The 21,437-nt window shown below is 33.8% G+C and overlaps 1 protein-coding gene across 5 annotated transcripts in view; it reads left to right on the forward strand.

Annotated features, from left to right (window-relative positions):
- RABGAP1 (RAB GTPase activating protein 1) overlaps positions 1–21,437 on the forward strand; it is a 150,235-nt gene that overhangs the window by 43,018 nt on the left and 85,780 nt on the right. For 4 of the 5 annotated variants that reach the window (XM_079113766.1, XM_079113769.1, XM_079113768.1 and 1 more), the window contains exons 3-10: positions 3,495–3,729; positions 4,593–4,797; positions 6,516–6,690; positions 7,251–7,408; positions 11,132–11,242; positions 11,642–11,708; positions 12,506–12,608; positions 13,418–13,587. In XM_079113766.1, coding sequence (XP_078969892.1) covers positions 3,495–3,729; positions 4,593–4,797; positions 6,516–6,690; positions 7,251–7,408; positions 11,132–11,242; positions 11,642–11,708; positions 12,506–12,608; positions 13,418–13,587 — 1,224 coding nt within the window. Of the gene's footprint in view, positions 1–3,494; positions 3,763–4,592; positions 4,798–6,515; positions 6,691–7,250; positions 7,409–11,131; positions 11,243–11,641; positions 11,709–12,505; positions 12,609–13,417; positions 13,588–21,437 lie in introns of those variants that run through there. The other variant, XM_079113770.1, reaches the window with a different exon arrangement.

The following is a 21,437-nucleotide window of genomic DNA, read 5'->3' on the forward strand; positions in this document are numbered from 1 at the left end:
GCTAAGTGTTCCAGCACTGTTTGTTTTGAGTAATTACCTTTGTCCATTGAGTTACCTTGCCAACTTTATTGAAAATCATTTGACCATATATATGTTTGTGTATTTTTCTGGATTCTGTTCCATCTGTGTGTTTGTTCTTTCTCTAATACCATACTGCCTTGATTACTTGATGGGAAACTGTATGGTGGTATATATCAGAAATGCTGTTGACAGCAGGAAAGAAAATGTCCTACTGACAAACCTGTCTTTAGTTTTTATAAACAAAGTTTATTTATGAACACTTGTTTGTGTGTTGTTTATGGCTTTTTTAATGCTATAAGGCAGAATCGAGTAATTGTAACAGACTACACACATGTAGCACCTAAAAAAAACTTGTTTTTTACAGTATTGAACTGGGTACTAAGTGAACCCAGGACCTTGTATGTGCTAGGCAAGAGTTCTACCACTCTGCTACCTCCCTAGCTTAGTTGTCCAGGCTGTCTTGGAACTTGGTATTCTGTCCCAGCCTAGAATTATTAGATGTTTGGCTGACTCTGAAATATTTATTTTCTGACCCTTTATAGGAAAACATTTTCAATTCCTGATCCATTGAAGACCAAACTTTTTTTTTTTTTTTTAACTCTATTGATTTTGGCTTTATTGACTTTGGTCTGATGTAACCTCATTGTCACAAGTCTTCTATCATGGTTCCATATACTCATATTCCAAGGCAAGTGAGTGGTACCAGTCATGGTATTTTTTCTTTTTTCCTTAGTGTTCCTGGAGCATGCTAGGCAAGTGCTCTACTCTAAGCTACGTTCACAGCCCTCATGCTTCCTCCCCAGACAACTTCTGTTTATCTCACTGTCTAAAGTTGTCTGATGTGGTAAACCAGAGTTATAAAGGAGGCTTGAAAGCTACTCAATTTTTCAGTCACACTAGCAGAGATAGGCAAATAATAAGAAAATAAATGAACTGTGTAAGTCCTACCAGTGATTCTAAATTGGAAACTCAGGTAGGGATCAGCATCGTTGTTGAGTACTGTATTTGACATTACCATCTAAGGCTTTGGATAGGTAGCTATTTTTTTTAATTGTTTGTTCTCTTTAGTTATACATGACAGCAGAATGCATTTTGATTCCTTGTACACAAATGGAGTACAAATTTTCATTTCTCTGGTTGTACACGGTGTAGAGTCACACCATTCGTATAATCATACATGTGTGTAGAATGTTGTTTGTCTCATTCTACTGTTTTCCTTCCCCCATCCCCTCCCCTCCCCTCATTAGATTGCTATCTTTAAACAACTTTTAAAAATCAAGTTTTAGCTGGGCTCTATGGCACTGGCCTGTTAATCCAAGCAATTCCATAGACCAAGGCAGGAGAATTACAAGTTTGAGTCCAACCTCAGCAATTTAGTAAGCCTCTGTTCAAAAAAATACAAAGAACTGGATGTGTAGCTCAGTGGTAAAGCAGCCCCTGGGTTCAATCCCCACTGCCAAAAATAAAAAATAAATTAAATTTGTATGTATACCTTACATTTTTCTAGTCTATGGAAGAGTTAAGGAAACATAAGACAGTACTTATGTTTATGAAATTTATCAAATAGGGAAACATTAAAGATACACATGTAAAAACACATCACAACCTATATGCATGTTTTCTTTTAGGGTAGGCATATTCTGTATTTGGTGAATATATTACAATGCAGGCAACCTATCCCACAGAGCACTTGGGTTTGCTTTTCTCATACAACAAAAAGCAAAACAACACTTTGTAGCATGTGAAATACATCATTTTTCATGTTTTACTTCTCGTTGTAATTACTAATTGCTTAAAGAGGGAGTCCAGTATCTTCTCTCCTTTTGTATTCAGGAAGTTGTAATTCCTAAATTGTTTCTCCTTACCCTTGGAAACAGTTTAGGTTCAATTAAGCCATCTTTGTTTACTCTGAGTGATACAATAGTTCTCCATCTTTAGAAAAATCAGAGGTTAATCCAGGCATGGTGGCACATACCTGTAATCCCAGCACCTCAGGAGGCTGAGGCAGGAGGATTGAGAGTTCAAAGCCAGCCTCAGTAACAGGGAGGCACTAAGCAACTCAGTGAGACCCTGTCTGTAAATAAAATACAAAATAGGGCTAGGGATGTAGCTCAGTGGTCGGGTGCTCCTGAGTTCAATCCCTGGTACAAAAAAAAAAAAAAAAAATCAGTGTTAATTGAAACTGAGTTCTAGTTTGCTTTTTAGGTACTTTAAAAAGTATTTAAAACAGAACTGGAAGAAATTCAGCTTTTTGAAGTGTAGACTCGGGTTTAAAATTATTGAACCCACTTGTAGTTCCATTAGCAATAACTTGCAACATAAAATGAAGTTCACAGAAAGAGAAGTTCTCATTGAAGCCAAAGACCTTTATTTCCATGGCAAAATTAGTTTGAAATGTTAGCATTTTCTTGGGAAAATATCAGCAAAGTAGTCTAAAAACTGTTTCTCAATTAGGATTTATAGGCCTAGAAAATTGAAGTTTATAGAATTACAAAAGCCCAAAGCAATAGAAGTCATTTGAACTGGATTCCTTGGTAGCCCAGATGTACCCAAATGTGAATTTTACTTTTTAACTTTAGTTTTGCTGAATAGACTTTTTTCTCTTTTACAATCCCACAGCCAACCCATTTTAACTTTTCAAGATTTCATCTTTAAGAAGGCTTAGGCCCCTTCTTTCTTTCCTCATGACAACTACTTCTAAATTCTTTTGTTAATTTTTCCAGTACTTCTTGAATAAGCAATTAGTGACCATACTGGATTTTGTCACATGTGGTTTTTGTTAGCATCGGGCAGTCATCTCTTGATTTTGCACTTGTTTACTTCCTGTTAAGCAACTAAATAAACCATCATGACTCCACAAAAATATTTGATGTTGTTGAAAACAGTGCTTTTATTCCTTAGAACTTTTATATACTCATCTCCTCAGCTTTATTCATGTGTCTCAGAACTTTAAGAACTTGTTCATGTCAAAGAAATATAGGAGACTATATTTTCAGAAATTAGGAGACTGACCTATAGCAGGAGTCATAAAGTTCATGTGGAAATTGGTTACCTTACAGGAATATTTCTGTTGATGACTTGGAAGAAAGCGTGTTTTTTTTTTTCTTTTTTAGGGTAAAAGAGGAGTACCTCTTAAAAATGTCACTTCTCATTGGACAAATAAAATTAGAAATATTTTAATTCCTGTTTGTTTAAGACACTGTAGAAAATATTATCAGCATTGGCAGGCTAATGTATATATTTCTGGACAGTGGGCTCAATCACTATACTTGTGCATGAAAAAAAATGTGAATTAAGAGAGCAGCTGGAGTCCTTATTTGCAGATCTTGATTAATTCTATTTTTTAAAAGCATTCACAAGATATCTTTTCATCAAAAGAAATGCTGATAATTTTCTTTAGAATGTGAAACCATTTTAATCTGTATTGACCACTCTTTCTCACTTTGCTGATTGCATATATTTTTGACCCTTAGATTGTAGGGAATGGAAGTGAGCAACAGCTGCAGAAAGAGCTAGCAGATGTGCTGATGGATCCTCCCATGGATGACCAACCAGGGGACAAGGAGCTTGTGGAAAGGTCACAACTAGATGGTGAAGGAGATGGGCCTCTTTCTAATCAGCTCTCAGCTTCATCCACCATTAACCCCGTGCCATTAGTAGGGCTCCAGAAACCAGAGATGAGCCTACCAGTGAAACCTGGACAAGGAGGTTAGGATTGCTGCATTGCTTGCGTAACTGAAGGTTATTGTTTTTAATATTTGAGTATCTGACCTGTATAAGAACTTGTCTAAGTTCTCCAGAAGCTCCAGATTCTAGATCTAGGGAGATGTCATTCACATAAATGTATATATTTTTCTCATTTCCCTTTAAATATATTTAAGTTGTACTAAAGAAAGAAAAATAGTAATTAAATAACACTGAGGAAGTCTTTTTTTTTTTTTCCAGAAAAATCTTAAAGATTTTTCCAGAAAAGGAATTTGAATAGTGTATTGAAGGGATGATGCTTGGTGAATAGATGTGTGCTCCATGCCTGTGTAACTCTCTGAGAGTAGTTACCAGGTTGGAAGAGCAAGACTAGTGCAAGAGATAGGCATAGCAAGGAAGAAGGAAAAGAACAATTACATCTTATTTGGAAAAGTGAGATGTTAAAGCGAAATGCTACTTGGAAAGAGAAGGCAAGGGGATTAAGAGAACATAATAAAGTGGGTAAGCTGATGAAAGAAAGATTTAGAATAATGTAGATAAGGAAGACAGAGCAGAGGTGTGATTTTCCAGAGTGGTAAAGTACTAATGTATATTTGACTTAAATGTAAGTTATAAAATCACAATTCAGAATAGCAAATCATAGGAATCTGGATTGACTCTTAACAACACTACATAAAAGTCTTGGTGTTATCACGAATTCTAGTGTGAGCTTTTGGTTTTCTGTGGGCTTTTCTTTAGGGGTATGGCATTTTATCTCATTAGTACTTAATTTAGAACCTAAATGTTATTTGCACATCTTTATTTGCTATTCATATCAACAAAATATCAAAATGAAAATAATCTCTTTATTCTTTTTTTTACTTCAGATTCTGAAGTGTCAAGTCCTTTTACACCAGTGGCTGATGAGGACAGTGTAGTTTTCAGTAAACTAACTTATTTAGGCTGTGCCTCAGTAAATGCTCCCAGGAGTGAAGTAGAAGCCTTGAGGATGATGTCCATCTTAAGAAGCCAGTGTCAGATTTCACTAGATGTAACCCTCTCAGTGCCTAATGTATCTGAAGGAACTGTGAGGTGAGACCAGACCTTTGAACTCTGTTTTATTTTACAAACAAGCAATAGTGAATAAAATATACTATTTTATTCATGAAATGTTTAATTTATTTGGCCCTAACATTATATTTTCCAAAGATTGTTACCTTCATAAAAAATGGGCACTCATTTGTATCAGTTTGTGTATTTTCTACACACCAATTCTGTATAGCACATTAGTGATTTAAATGCTTTTAAGAATATGTTGACCATGAGAGTCTTCTTAACAAATTAATTTATGTTTTCCTTGTCCCCCTAGGAATTTCATACTGATTTTGGAAATTACAAAACATCTATTGGTAATATTAGCTATTCCAGTACAGCCTGTTCTTTTTTTTTGCCTCTGCAGTGCTGGATTTGAACCTGGGGTGCTCTACCACTGCACCACATCCCCAGCCCTTTTTATTTTTTTTATTTTGGACAGGGTCATGCTAACTTGCCCAGGCCGGCCTCAAACTTGTGATCCTCCCGCCTCAGCTCTTTAATTTCTGGGGCTACTACACTAGGCAGTTTAGGTCTTTCAGAGAGAAAAAGCACTAATAATAATAATAACTAATAATTTATTTTGGGCACATAAATGCTTTATGATTAATTTCCTTAGTATAAATTTCTTAAATACAGACTTACTGGGCCATTTTTATTGCTTTTGATATATTACCAAATAACTATCTAGAAATATTGGTCCAGTTTATTCCTCTGTCAGCAGTGAATTTGTTTCTCAGTACTTCAGAAGCATTTTGGGGTTTCATAGTAACAGAATAGTAGCTTCATCTGGATAATAGTCAATCTGCATAATTTTTCTCTGAGTAAAGAAGAGTTTCAGAAAGATTCACAATTTCTAATTTTGTATTTGTTAAGCTACTTATAAAATATTTGTTTTACAAATGCCAATTGAAGTTTTATACTTTAATATATTTTAACATTTTAATTCTATAAAAGCAATGAGAAAATTAATCTTATCTTGTCTCACATTTTCAAAGCTTTCATGAAAGTGCCTTCAAACCTGGGTTCCATCCCCTTTCTAATTATTTCCATTGTGAATCAGGCCCTTTAGGGCCCTGCAGTGTTGAAATTGCATAGTTTCCACACACACCCCACCCCACCCCCGTGCCTTTCACAGTTGTGTCCTTAGTACCCTGAACGTAATCTGGAATGTTTTAGGTATCACATAAATATTTGTTGAATTGGGTGAATGGCATCCTTTTTATTTTATTCATGATTTTTTTGAGGAGTTAGCATTTTATGTAATCTTTCCCCTTATTTTCCATGAATCAAAACATGCTTCACTCTTGAAAAAGACCTTAGATTTTGTATTTCCTTAAATAATAATGCATACTAGATAATTCTTTTATAAATTATAATCAGAACACAACTTTATTGATATATTTTGGTAGTCTACTTTACCCATTGACCTTGTTTCTGTTTAGTTGCAGACTGTAAAAGAAACATGTGCTCATTGATATCATTTAAACCTTCCTACTTGGTTTCCCAAGACATGAAACTACAGTTTTTAGTGACATGGAATTATGTAATAAAACACTTTAATAGTTTATATACAACTTATTTCCTAAAATCTAATAGGATTAGCATACAGAAGTCCTGTATGATCATCTTGTTAGAAAGATGTCTAATCCTAATATGAATATATTGCAAATTGTTCATAATTCCTCTAACCTCTTTATATCTTTTTTTCTGAACAGACTCTTAGATCCTCAAACAAACACTGAAATAGCAAACTACCCTATCTACAAAATCCTCTTCTGTGTCAGAGGGCACGATGGAACTCCTGAGAGTGACTGTTTTGCTTTCACTGAAAGTCATTACAATGCAGAGCTCTTCAGAATACATGTCTTTCGATGTGAAATACAAGAAGCTGTAAGTCTTTAGGAGAAAACTGTGAAAATGAAACTTCACCATTTGTCTCTGTCACTGATAGTGACAAAGGCAATTGGTTAGCTGCTATTTGATTGGGTTAGATTGGCATCCTTGTGCCATCAGTGACGTATTTGTAAATCATTTTTTTAGACCTAAACTTGTTAGGACTACCGAGGGTGTAACTCAGTGGTAGAGCACTTGCATAGCATGTGCAAGGCCCTGGGTTCCATCCCTAGTACCACCAAAAACCAAAACGAAACAAAAATTGTTAGAAATGTTTTTTATGATAATATATGTATTTAGATGGCTTCTAACAGAAGGCTCTATTTTTCACTTGGCTTTCTAATGTTTAGAACTTTTTTTATTTTTAAGGGAAAAAATACTTTCTGGTGATGTTTGGTACTTGCTTTTGAGGGCTAACAAATTAGATAATTTTTCAAAAGCATCTCATTAGTAGGGGAAAGATGATTATCCCTTCAAAAGTAGATCACCTTCTAGCCTTCATAAAAACATTTTGTATCTCATGGTAATAGCACATTTCCTAACATGTCTGGTTGCAGGTAAGCCGGATACTTTACAGTTTTGCCACTGCCTTCCGCCGTTCTGCCAAGCAAACCCCACTTTCAGCCACTGCTGCACCGCAGACTCCTGACAGTGATATCTTTACCTTCTCTGTGTCTTTAGAAATAAAAGAAGATGATGGCAAAGGTTATTTTAGGTAGGGCATATTATTTTATTCATTTTATTGAGTTTGTATTAGCATGCTGTATCATCTGTTATTCAAGGGAAAATCCAGGGCAGAACACCTATACCTTTCATACCATAAAGTTATTCCTTTTATAGGGAGGGTTTTTTTCTTTTTAAATGGTAAAGGAAAAGAAAAATTTACAGAGGCAAAATTTGAAAAATTTTCTGGCAATAAAAATACCGTGTGGAGAACATGTTACCACTTTATTTTAAACTGAAAGTAGCTGCCTGACTATTCTTAAAAATTATCACTAGGGCTGGGGAATATAGCTCAGTTGGTAGAGTGCTTGCTTTGCAAGCACAAGGCCCTGGGTTCAATCCCTAGCACTACAAAAAAAAAAAAAACCAAAAATGTGTGTGTACACACACACACACACACACACATATATAAAATCACTAACCTGGACCCAGTGGCACATACCTGTAATCCCAGCAACTCAGGAGGCTGAGGCAAGAGGATCATAAGTTCACAACCACCCTCAGCAGCTTAGCAAGGACCTAAGCAACTTAGCAAGACCCTGTCTCAAAATAAAAAAATAAAAAGGGCTCAGTTGTTAAGTGCCCTTGGGTTCAATCCCTGGTAGCCAGAAAAGGAAAAAAAAAAAAAAAAAAATAGACTAAAGCTGAGTCAGCTGGATTGGTAGCTCTATTTGTTTTGCTGTTTTTGTTTGGTTAATTTGTTGGGTTTACTTGTTTTTATCTGAAGATCTTAAGACTTTTGAAAATCATGTTTTACCATTGAAGTTTATCTGAACACAGTAGAAGGAGGGCTTTGTCTGAAGTGTGACCTACCATTTAGAGAGTTGGAAATAATTGGTTTAGGTTTTTAAGTAAAATAATTTTTTGTTAGGAAAAACCCTGGAGTAAAAATCAAAACTTAGGTTTAGTTAAATTGTTACTACTGTTAACAGTGTGACTTTTTCCAAGTTCCTTCACATCTTGTGGCAGTAGTTGTCTTACCTAACAAACAAAAAGGCTGGACTCTGAAATCTTCCAGTTTTAAAATTTTGTGGTTGCAAAATGATTTTGTACCTTTATATATCACATATTACAAAATGTGTGTTTCTTAAGATCATAATCAAGACCATAGTTAGACACAAGTCCTTCTTCCTACATGACTCCCTTATAAAATGTATTCAATGAAATGATGTAAAAATATAAATAATTTTTATTAATTGCTTTTAAATTAAAAAGCACAGCGACTGAGTTGTGGGGAAAATGTTTACTTTTGGTCTCCCTTCAGACTTTGATATTGTCATGCCACCTAGTGGCCAATTTAAGATATACTGGAGCATCAACTTTTTGATTTGAGAACAGAAGTGTCAGGAATTGTGTCTGTGCTTTCTCATTAACTACGTATTCAGTCTGAAAGCCCTGGGAAAATAAAATTGCAGTTTATACTGTTTTAAATATTTTTTTCCTTTTTAGTGAAGTTTCTTTAAACTTTACTTTTTGAAAATATTTATGTAGTTCCTCTTTGTAAAATTCCATAAACATCCCTATTTTTTTCCCCTTCATACCAAGGAGATGTTCTTACCAAAAATTGCTAAATGGTCAGATATGTTTTTAGGTTTGTTAGGGCTTTGCATTTTTTTGGTGTATGATTTTACTAGAAGTTTATGGTAAATGCTAGTGTTAACCCAATCTAGTGATGAAGTCGTTGGAAAAATGCTTTGCTTTGTTAGATTTGGATTTGTCTAATACATTAGCTTTATCCAGTAATTAATATAGTGGGAATTTATTTACAGAAATAATCATTGAGGTAGGTACCCCAAAAAATTATCCACATGAATATTCTCCTTAACACTGTATATAATAATAAAACTAAAAAATGGAAATTAAATATTGACTAGACTGGAGTGATTAAAATATGATGATATATCCATATGACTTACCATATATTCCAGAGATATATGTGTATGAATTAACTACAACACAGATAATTTGATTTTGCTATAACATATAGACAATGTGCATTGGGAAGAATTAATACTTTATTCCCTCCTCATTTCTGAAAAAATAATTCTACATTATTACAATTAGAAATTATCTTCTTAATTTAGTCTTCTATTTAGAAGATGAAGCATTTTTATTTATACCATTCAGGGGGCTGGGGAGATAGCTCAGACGGTAGAGTACTTGCCTTATAAGCACAAGGCCCTGGGTTCGAACTCCAGCATCCAAAAAAAAAAATCACAATATGAAATATACCATTCAAAGCAATTCCTCTGTGTGTGTGAGTATTTAATCCACAAAGCAACCTCATAAGACATATTGGGAAGTTAGTATTATGCTTTTCTTATAGGTAAAGAAAACCATGGAAATTAAGCCTTGACCTCGATTTCATAGTTTATACCACAAGAATTAAATGTTGGATCCGTTCAGTGACACAGTTATATAATCAAGACCCCTGACATTCATTCAGGTTCACCTTCCACTCTGCTTTCTGTTGATGCAGTCCTTTTAAAGTCAGGAAACAACTTTATATATACTAGTTTAAATTGCTAAAAGATGAAATTTTATTCACTTATACTTCAGTACCCACAGAACTTAGAGACTTACTGATAGTTGAAGTTGAGACCTGTCCATCTCATTATAGGTGAGAATTTTGTCTGCCGTAAATATTTAGCAATTTGCTATGCAAAATTTTTCTTTGAACATGTTTGTCCTTTCTACACTGCGTTGTTAAGATTCTTTGCTTTTGGGGCTGGAGAGATAGCTCAGTCGATAGAGTGCTTGCCTTGTAAGCACAAGGCCCTGGGTTCGATCCTCAGCACCCAAAAAAAAAAAAGATTCTTTGCTTTTTGTAATTTGTTATAAAATGTTCTTGATTTGGTTAATATACAAATGCAGATGGGTTTCACACTAATTATTCTGCAGAACCACTTTTACTTTTTGTAGGTATATAGAGCTTTAATATAACCATATAATTCATCTACTAATTGTTTCGTTGCTATTGTGTTAAAATTCTACAGAAATTAGATACAGTTTAAACTTACTTCATACTTACTTTTGATTGCCACATGCAGATTTGTCTTTGAGAACAAAGGAACTGGAGATAATGATGTGTGGGAGACTAAGGAATTATTTTGATAAACTGTCATTGTTTTGTTTTGTTTTGTTTTGTTTGCTGGGGATCAAACCCAGGGCCTTGTGCATGCAAGGCAAGCACTCTACTGACTGAGCTATCTCCCCAGCCCCGATAAACTGTCATTTTAAGAATATTTTTAATTTTTATTAAGCTGATGCTTATTAACTTTCATCAGTATTTTAATAATTAGTTACACAGGTTTATATTAAGGTTTTCACTGTTTAAGGGATGTGTTAGCAGCTTATTGGCCATATTTTCCTCATGTCTCTTATTTTTTAAAGATAATTTGTTTTGAGGTTCAAAGGGTCTGTGATTGTCTTTTTCTTCATTATATATTTAAGTAAATGAAGCAATAATTATTTGTTAAAACAATTATGAAATATGCCAGTTGCTGTACTAGGTACTTTGCAACTATTTAATTTTCACTGCAACAAAAGAGAAAAAAATAAATCTACATTTTAGGAGACACAGGAGTGTTTTTTGTTGATGGTGATGGTGTTTAAAAACTAGTCATAGAAAAAGAATTAGAGTTTTGAGGTCTTTGTTTAAAAAAAATTGTTTTAGTATATAACAGGAAAATGATTGAAACATGTCTGTCTACAGTGCTGTTCCCAAAGACAAGGACAGACAATGCTTTAAACTACGCCAAGGAATTGACAAGAAGATTGTCATCTATGTACAACAAACAACTAATAAAGAACTTGCCATTGAAAGGTAAATAATTTTAGTAAGTTTAGTGTAAATATAAATTTTTTATTTTATAAACCTAATGAGATAATCACTCTCTCTCTTTTTTTTTAAATATATTTGCAAAGTATTTGTCCACTGGGGAATTCTTTTGCTGATTGATGTGAATACTTATTTACTTTGAAGTAGCTCCTGTAAATTATCAACTAATATGCTAATCTCAATCACATGGTAATAAAAGGCAAATAGAATTTGCTTACCTCAGTTAAAGAAGTGAAGATCGTTTGATCAACACTCATTTATTGCTAATTTTAAGAAGTGTCCTTTTTCCCCCATAAGAAGTTTTTTAAAAGTGACCCATTTAAACATTTTAGTATATTTTATCTTTTTTTTTTTTCCAAATTTATGGCAGTTCATTTTTTACAGATGTTTTGGAGTTCTCCTCAGCCCGGGAAAAGATGTACGAAACAGTGATATGCATTTGTTAGATTTGGTGAGAATTTATTTTATTCTTTTAATACTGGAAGGTTAAAAACTATTTCCATAGGAAAGTTGTTTTACTGTATCTCATCAGAATCTAATATTAGAAAATGTTTATGAAGATTTTCTCTGTAAGCTATAAAACAATACACAAAGACAAGGGGATTTCCTTATTCTTGACTTTGTTTTTAGAAGTCTGACCTTGGTTAAATATCTCAGCCTTGGCTTTTTGACACTGCACTAGTGATAATAATACTTGTTTATGGGTAGGATTGATGTGAGAATGAAAGGAGAAAATTTATCAGAATTCTTTTGCAAACTGCCATGTTTTGCAAGTAGTTGGAACTATTAGGATTAAGCTTCTTAGATTGAAATCTTTATTTTCAAAACTGAAAAGTATATGGTGATTATATATTTGATAGAATAATTCAGCATTAGTTTTAGATAGTGAATTTCCCTAATGTTTATTCAATTTAGTATGATTTACAAGCATTTACTTGAAATATAACTTTTTAGGAACAGTTGTGCAAATACATGGTACATCTTTAATCTTAACTATAATTGTTTACATGCACTTCTACTTTAAAAAAAACTCATATTTTTCAACTCCTGTTTTTTAATTTTTTTTTTTTTTTTTTTTTCTTGTGGTGCTGGGGATTGAACCCAGGGCCTCGTGCATGCAAGGCAAGCATTCTACCAACTGAGCTACATCCCCACCCCTTGAGTGTTTTTTTAAAGCAACAAAATGAGGATTAGCTATTGTTCACCCATTGGAGTATTAAGATGTAATTTTCTTTTTTTTATTTTTAGGAGTCTATGGGTAAAAGTTCAGATGGAAAATCATATGTAATTACTGGTAGCTGGAATTCAAAATCCCCACATTTTCAAGCTGTAAATGAAGAAACTCCTAAAGGTGATGCAGATTGCTGACATGAATAGAAGTTTTAGTTTCAGGATGATATCCAGACCTTAGGACCACTTGCTTGACCAGTCTCCAGTATTTACCTAATTCTGGTGAAACAAATGAATAGTTCTTGTGTTTATTGTTATATTTGACCTTTAAACAAAGTATCATTTTTGTGTATTCATTTTCCCTTCCCCCTTCTCTTTATTTCTGTTTACGTGTTTAGACTTAAATTTTATTCGTTTTTGTAGAGATAATCCATGCACCTATGGTTAAAAATTAAAGGCTGTATAGAAAAAAGTGAGTCTATCATAGTCTTTATTCCCACCTGATCCAGTAAGAATCACTATTAGTTGTTTTTGTGTAACTTTTCAGATATTTTGTGCAGGAAGAACTTTTTTCAAGATACTTCATACCCTTCCTGAATGACTTTAATGGTAGCATAATATTCTGTCCTGAAAATGTAATGTTACTTGCTTAATGAGTCCCGTTGAGCATTTATTTTTCCCTTCAGATTTTCATGTTATCAGTAGCAATATAGTGGATAAAGGATAAAACAGATAGTTCTAAAGTATGAGATACCATTATTAGCCAAATTTAAAAGTTGAGAATTTCTACTGTTAGAGTGGTATATAAAAGATGCCATACATTAATAATTTTTACAAAACAATCTGACAGTATGTTTCTTTAATTGACAGTTGTTGACCTTAAGATGTCTTGAAAGTTTGTGACAAAAGTAATTACTTTCACTTTAATGGTATGACCAGGTGTATTTCGATATCTTTTGTTTTGCTCATGATTTTTTTTACTTTCTCTAGATAAAGTGCTATTTATGACCACAGCTGTTGATTTGGTGATAACAGAAGTGCAGGAACCTGTTCGATTTCTCCTAGAGACAAAAGTTCGAGTTTGCTCACCTAATGAAAGATTATTCTGGCCCTTCAGCAAACGTAGTACTACTGAAAATTTTTTTTTGAAACTAAAGCAGGTACTAAATTTTTCTACAAATATAGAGGGGGTAGAAAGGTGAATTCACTTTAGAGACTAATTTGTCATTAAACTATAAATTGGATTTTTAAATAGTTATGTGTATTTTAAGTATAGTAAGAGGAAAAAACGTCACTTGTAGATTTATCCACCTTCTTAAAATTTTTGTTGCTCTTCATTGTTTCCTCCAGATTTAGTTTTTCATTGGTCTCGTTTAACTCAGCATGAAGAACTTCTAAAATTTCTTTTAGTGTACATCTGCTGACAATGTATTCTGTTAGCACTCATTATCTGTGTCTTTATTTCACTACATTCCAGTAGAATATTTTCACTGGATCAAAGATTCTGAATTGATTGTTTTCCTCTCTCAGTTCTTTCAAATATTATCTCACAGTCTTCTGAATTCCATTGTTTTTGATTAGAGGTCAGCATTAATTTATATTATTATTTCTCTTTATATAATAAATCATTTTTCTCTGGCTTTGAAGATTCTTTATCTTTGGTTTTAAGACATTTAACTATTATATGCCTAGTCATGATTTTTTTCTGCTTATCATGCTTGGGATTTGCTGGACTTTCAAATTTCTAAAATTTTTTAAAACGAGATTTGGGGAAAATTTGACCCATTGTTTACCTTTTGCCCTGTCCAGCTCTTTTCTTTCCTTACAGGATTTCAGTTCCAGATGTTTTGAACTTAGGAGTATTATATCACTGAGCTACATTCCCAACCTTTTAAATTTTTATTTAAGTTGCCCAGTCTCTCCTCAAAATTGTAATCCTCCTACCTCAGCCTACCAAATTGCTGGGTTACATGCTTATGCCTTCACACCCAGCTGCCCTTTTTTTAAATTTTTTATTTATTTATTTTTTGGTACCAGGGATTGAACTCAGGGGCACTCAACCACTGAGCTATATCCCCAGCCCTATTTTATATTTTTATTTAGAGACAGGTTATCACTGAGTTGCTTAGCACCTTGTTTTTCTGAAGCTGGCTTTGATCTCTGTATTCCTCCTGCCTCAGCCTCCCTGCTGGGATCATAGGTGTGCACCACTGCACCTGGCAACTGCCTCATTTTTAATTAAAAAAACGAAAAAAACAATTTTTTTCTTTTCTTTCTTTTTTTTTTGGATGGGGGGTTATTGAAGATTGAACCTGGGGCCTCTTACATGCTGACCACACGGTGTACCATTGAATTACATCCCAATCCACTTTTCATTTTCCTGCCTCATGGTTGTTTTCTCTTGAGATTTACCTTTTGTTTGTGTTTTGCTGTACTAGAGATTGAACCTGGCATGTGCTGTCACTGAACTACATCCCCAGCCCTTTTTTGTTTATTTTGAGATGGGATCTCACTAAATTGCCTAGACTGACTTTGAATTTGGGCAGTGATCCTCCAAACTCCTTTGTAACCACGATTATCGGAGTGAACTGCTATGCCTGCCCATTTATTCTTTTATGAGCAAGTTTTCACTTACATCCCAGAGCATCATTGTAGTATAGCTGCTTCAGAAATCCTTGACTGTTAATTCTGAGGTACGATAAGTAACATTTTAAGTGATATATTGTAGAGACTCTGGATTTCATTATTTTCTTCTGAAAAGGATCTCATTTCCTTTTTTAAAAATCTGGCAGTTAACTTTGTCAAACAAACTTCATACTTGAGTTTCCTGTGGTGGGCAGAGCTGAAGTATCCTTTCCATTCTCTTAGTTTTCCTTGGCTTCCAGTTGTCCCACCACTTACTGCCCTCCTTTCCCCCCCTCCTTTCCTCCCGCCTTGCCAGCCCTTTTTTGTGGAGCTGCAGATGGAATTCAGGACCTTGCATATATGGTAGGCAAGTGCTCTACCACAGTTCTATACCTCCAGCCTCTCTGCCCTCATTTTACTTTGTAGCAGAACTCTTAGGAATAAATCTAGATGCCCAGTGGAGTCTTCCTCTTCTTTGCCTATCTCCAGCATTGGATATAGATGATCACTTCTTTCTTAAATATACCTTCTTTGCTTAGCTTTCAGGATATCCCAAACTTAACATGACTAGAAAGGTACTCATTATTTCTCCCACCCTCAAGTACTCTTATTTACCTGCCTTTAGTGTTTCAGTTTTAGTAGTTGTTTAGGCCAAGAATTTTATTTTTCAAACTCCATATCCAGTTTATCAGTAATCTTGTTTATTTTCAAATTCAGAATAGGACTGCTTCTCACCTGGATTACGTTACCCCACAACTGAATCATCATTTTTCACATAGGTTATTCTAATAGCCTCTTTACTCATCTCTGTATTTTTATCTAGCCCCTTATAATCTATTCTTAGCATTTTTCTGCCCAAAACCCTCAAACCCTATTTTATTCATTCAAAGCCAGTTTTTATGGTGGCTTACTTGATCCTACCTGTTCTGCTGCCTTTTAGGTCATAAACAAGTTCCTCTTATTTATTGTTCACTCTACTTAGCCATACTCTTTTGAACTTTATTAACTGTTATCTACCTGGAATACTCTTCTGTGTTGCTAATACCTGCTTCAGGTCCTGTTGTCTGTTCAGATCTGCTTCTCACAACTTGCCCTTACTACCCCCCTTAACACTGCAGTTTGCTCACTCTCCCACTGGTACTGCCAGTTCTCTGTACCCCTAAGTTATAGATGTATATATACACATTTTTTTACATTGGCATTCACCTTATCATGATATATATCATGGAATATGCTTACTTTTACATTATTAAGTTTTTTATTTTATTCTTTGCTAAGGCAAGATTCTTAATCTGTTTTGTTCACTGATTTATCCCAAACATCTAGAACATAGTAGTTCCCAGTTATGTATTCAATTCAGTTTGTTTACATGTAACATTGATTTTTTTTTTTTGCTCTAGGAAATAAAAATTATTTATTTTAATTTATATTCATAATTTTTTGCAGAGAACTGTAATAGAGGAATACCAAGGGATATTTTTATAACTTTGGAAGGAAGAGTGACGTGAAAATCTTAACTTAAATTGGAAACTAGAACAATGTAAAATTTCTGGTTATGAAAAAGTCTTTTATTTTTTTAAATAGATGATGGTGGAACATTGATTTTCCATTATACAAAATTATCATGTTGTATATCTATTTACTTGAATACATATTTACTTGGGTATATTTAGGAAAAGGAAACAAGCAAAGCAGGAATAGAGATTTCTTCCCAGTGTTGTCTTAAGAAATGGAATGTAAACCCAAGTCTTAGTAGGAGCAGAGGATTATCAGAGTCATCATCTAGAACTTGGATGTGAAATCAGAGTCCATGGATCTTACCCCTGACTGGCATTATGACTTTGAGCAAGTTCCTTCAACTCTCTGAGTTTGTTTACTCAACTCTAAATTGAGGACAATAATAGCATCTCCCTTATAATATTATTGTGACATAAAATAAACTGTATATCACACAAGAAGTTAGCAGTACATAATAAATTCTTCCTATATTTTAGTTATTATAATTGAGAGGTACTGTGGAACTCCATGGGCCACAAGGAGAATAACTCTAAGTCATGAAATCACAACAGCCTTGATTATATAGATGTAGAATCTGCCCCAGAGGAAGAATGCTTTAGATGTTAAACTAGTTCATAAGCATTAATGCAAGTTTAGGCAGTGAAAGGGAACTATCCTTAAATGTTTCTAGAGAAAGAAGCAGTAAATAGAAATTAATTGAATAAATATTAACATACTTTAAAAATTATTTGTTTAAAGATTTCTCTTTAATTAGAGTTCTGTCTCTTCAGTCTTATTTTAGTGGACGTAAAATAAAACTACCCTGATCATTAATTTCCCTTAAGGTCTAATGTTGAAGTCTTGGCTTCAAAGACTGCATGAGTTTATTTAAAGATCACTCCTGTGGTTGAGTGTGGGGTGATGTATTTTTTTTCATGGAAATAAATCAATTTCATTTCATTTCCATGCAAGATTTACAAATATTCTAATAACAGTATGTTATTCTGGTACTTTTTGCTTAGTTTTTTTTTCCAATGTAAAAAAATTTTTTTAATTGTAGATGGACACAATACCTTTATTTTATTTATTTACAATGTGGTGCTGAGGACCAAACCCAGTGCCTCACAGGTGCTGGGTGAGCACTCTACTGCTGAGCCACGAACTCTGCCTCTTTGCATAGTTTTTTTTTTAGCTATGCTAAAAAAGACTTAATAGGATAAACTAGCCAAAAACATATCTGAGATGAAGTCCAATAGACTTATTTTTCTGTTAAGATTACAAATTAAACATAAACTAGATTGTCAATAGTTTATTTGCCAAAAAATCCCAGAAGTGTATATATGTGGAAGCTGGGAGAAGGGTAGGAAATTCCTGATAGTAATCTTTCATTTTTCTCTTAATTTGGTTAAGTCTTTATGTGCATGACTGGAGAGGTGAGGGCGAAGAGAAATAGTATGTGAAGAACTTGAACAACTATGTACTGTCTTGCAGCACTTGAACCACTGTTAATCTTACATAGAGTGGGAAAAATTTGAACAACTTCTTGCCCTCTTAGAACACTGTTAATTTCACCCCCTTGCAACTTAATAAACTGTTTATTCTTTTTTATATTTATGATATTAAAAAGTAATATTTATTTGAGGACTTACTGTGGCCATCACTCTTATAACCACTTGGCTTTCTTTTTTATGTAACTTTCACAATGATCCAACAAGCTAATAAATAGTGCTCTCATTTTATGGACAAGAAAACTGATATCCAAAGATGTAAATTAGTAGATTTTATGGAAGTTGTTTGAACAAGATACCTATCTAAGCCTTCTAAGGGTCTCATGCAGGGTTCTTTCTGCAGAAACATGCTATTTTTATCTTTGTTTCTGAAAGAAGATTTTTTTTAATTTGTTCTAATTGATTATACATGACACACAATGCATTTTGACACATTGTACACAAATGGAGCATAACTTGTCATTCCTCTGGCTGTACATAGTGCTGAGTCACACCAGTAGTGCAATCAGACATGTACACAGGGTCATGATGTCTGCCTCATTCTACCGTCCTTCCCATTCCCACCTCACCCCTCCCCTCACTCCCCTCTGCACAGTTCTAAGTTCCTTCACTCTTCCCTAACTCCCCCCACCACCCACCCCACTATGGATTAGTGTCTGCTTATCAGAGAAAATATTTGGCCTTTGGTTTTTTGGGATTGGCTTATTTCACTTAGCATGATATTCTCTAGTTCCATCCATTTGCCTTCTTTCTTATTTCTTTTTTCTGGTTTATCTGTAAGACTGAGTAATATTCCATCGTGTTTATGTACACATTTTCTTTATCCATTCATCTGTTGAAGGACTTCTAGGTTGGGTCCAGAGTTTAGGTATTGTGAATTGAGCTGCTATAAACATTGATGTGGCTGCAACATTGTAGTATGCTAATTTTTAAGTCCTTTAGTTATAAACTGAGGAGTGAGATAGCTAGGTCAAATGGTGGTTCCATTTCAAATTTTCTGCAGAATCTCCCTACTGCTTTCCATACTTGCACCATTCTGTAGTCCCACCAACAACGTGTGAGTGTACCTTTTCCCCCCAAATCCTCGCCAATACTTACTTTTGCTTGTATTCTTGATAATTGCCATTCTGGCTGGAGCGAGATGAAATCTTAAAGAGAAGTTTTGATTTGCATTTCTCTGACTGCTAGACATGATGAGCATTTTGTCATATGTTTGTTGTTTGATTGTATATGTTCTTCTGTTCAATTCCTTTCCCCCTTTATTGATTGGGTTATTTGGTGGTTTTTTTTTTTTTTTTTTTTTTTCTTTTTTCTTTTTGGTGTTAAATTTTTTGAGTTTTTTATATATCCTGGAGATTAGTGCCCTATCTGAGGTGCATGTGGTAAAGATTGAAAGAAGATTTTTAGGATTTGCTTCAATTAAGCATAATTTAAAATTTTAACCCTTTTCAGTTCTTAACAGAATGAAAAGGAAACAATACTACCAAGCAAATTTTAAAATATATAATGTATGGTATTTCTGTTTTTTGCCACTAGTATGGGAAAACAGTCATACAGCTTTTTAAATATGTGTTTAAAATTTTTTTTCTTTTGCTTAAATGATATCCATTTTTTCCTGGAGGCCTTTCCATTTTGGGGATTATTACATTAATATGGCATCGTACTGGAGAAGATGCTTTTAAAAGTAGTAAGAAAACATGTTTTCTTGGTTTTAAATTTCCAGATACCATATACTGAAAGAGGAAGAAAATGATCTAAATACAGACTGAATTTTCCAATAGTGATATAAAATGAACAAAAGACTATTCTTGGAACTGTAGAATTTTCATTGCCAAAGAGACTATAGGGGACTTTTTTTTTTTTTTTTTTTTTTTTTTTCTTTTTGTGGTGCTGTGGATTGAACCCAGAGCCTTGTTCACGTGAGGCAATCACTCTAGCAACTGAGTACATTCGCACCCAAAATTCTTTATAAAATTACTGTTTTATAAATGAAGAAGCTCATGTCTGAAAGAATAAGATCATACAGACAGGTAATTAATAGTATAATCAGAACTGGAAATCTGTACCTGTTAATTCCCATTTGCGCGCTCTCTCTCTCTCTCTCTCTCTCTTTCTTTTCTGTGTGTGTGTGTGTGTGTGTGTGTGTCTGATGAATGTGATGAATATGCATTTGTACTTGTGTGCACATGCACTAAATTACTGTACCTCTTGAGATATAAATACAGTGCTCAGAAGTACACCAGACCTCTTTCACTGCTAAATCAGGAGGTGCATGATACCAAGTTGTTGTACTTTTCTGATGAAAGTGTGATGATTCGATTAAGGTGATGACCACTGAATCTTTTCTTTGTAAAAATTGGGTTTTCTCTTTGTATTTAGCAAGTAATCTTTATGATTGTACTTTGGGAAGTTTTAGTAAGGATTACTTGAACACAAACACTGCAATATTCAATCTGATAACCAAGATTGCTACAAAGTGACTAATGAAAGGGTAGCCTATACAGTGTGGATACAACCAACGGAAGGTTCACATTCTGGGTAGGTTGGAATGAGGTGGCACAAGATTTCATCACACTGCTCAGAACAGCACAGTTTAAAATTTTATCTCTTGAATTTTCCATTTAATATTTTCAGACTGCAATTGATGGTAGTTAGCTAAAACTGCCGCAGGTAGAACAAAGAGAATTTAATTGTATCCTATTCCTCAACTTTTTTTTTTTTTAATATTTAAGTCAATTTTATTTCTGCAGTGAATACTTGAATTTGAAATGTAAAGCACAATACCACTTACATAGAACCAAGAAATAATAGACAGAAAAATAATAATTGGACAAAGATCTGTATAATAACACACAGAAATTTCTGGAAAAATAGATAAATGAATAGATAAGTTAACCTATGATCATAGATAAGAAGCTTCAATATTATGTCACTTATCTTCAATTAGAAAAATACATTAAACACAATCATGAGAACAATCTTAACTTTTTTTTTTTTTTTTGTGGTGCTGGGGATTAAACCCAGGGCCTTGTGCTTGTGAGGCAGGCACTCTATCAACTGAGCTATCTCCCCAGCCCAACAATCTTAACTTTTAAACCAATGTTTTTAGTATCCATTATTGATACTTGGCCTGAATTAGTTGAATTCATTTACATATTTTCAGTAATACTTTAATATTACTTGGTCTTCTGTTTTAAACCATGTTTATGTTGAATATCTTTATTATAGAAACAGTATTAAATTTATCTTAAAAATAAATGTAAGATTTTTATGGAACTTATTTTTGTTTCTTTGAGTATGTTACAATAATACTATAAAATAGGTACTTATAATTATTTTTTTATTTTTGGTGCTGGGACTCAATCGTAGGAACTTGAGCA

The sequence above is a fragment of the Sciurus vulgaris genome (genome assembly GCF_902686455.1).
Source record: "Sciurus vulgaris genome assembly, chromosome: 15".
NCBI lineage: Eukaryota > Metazoa > Chordata > Mammalia > Rodentia > Sciuridae > Sciurus > Sciurus vulgaris.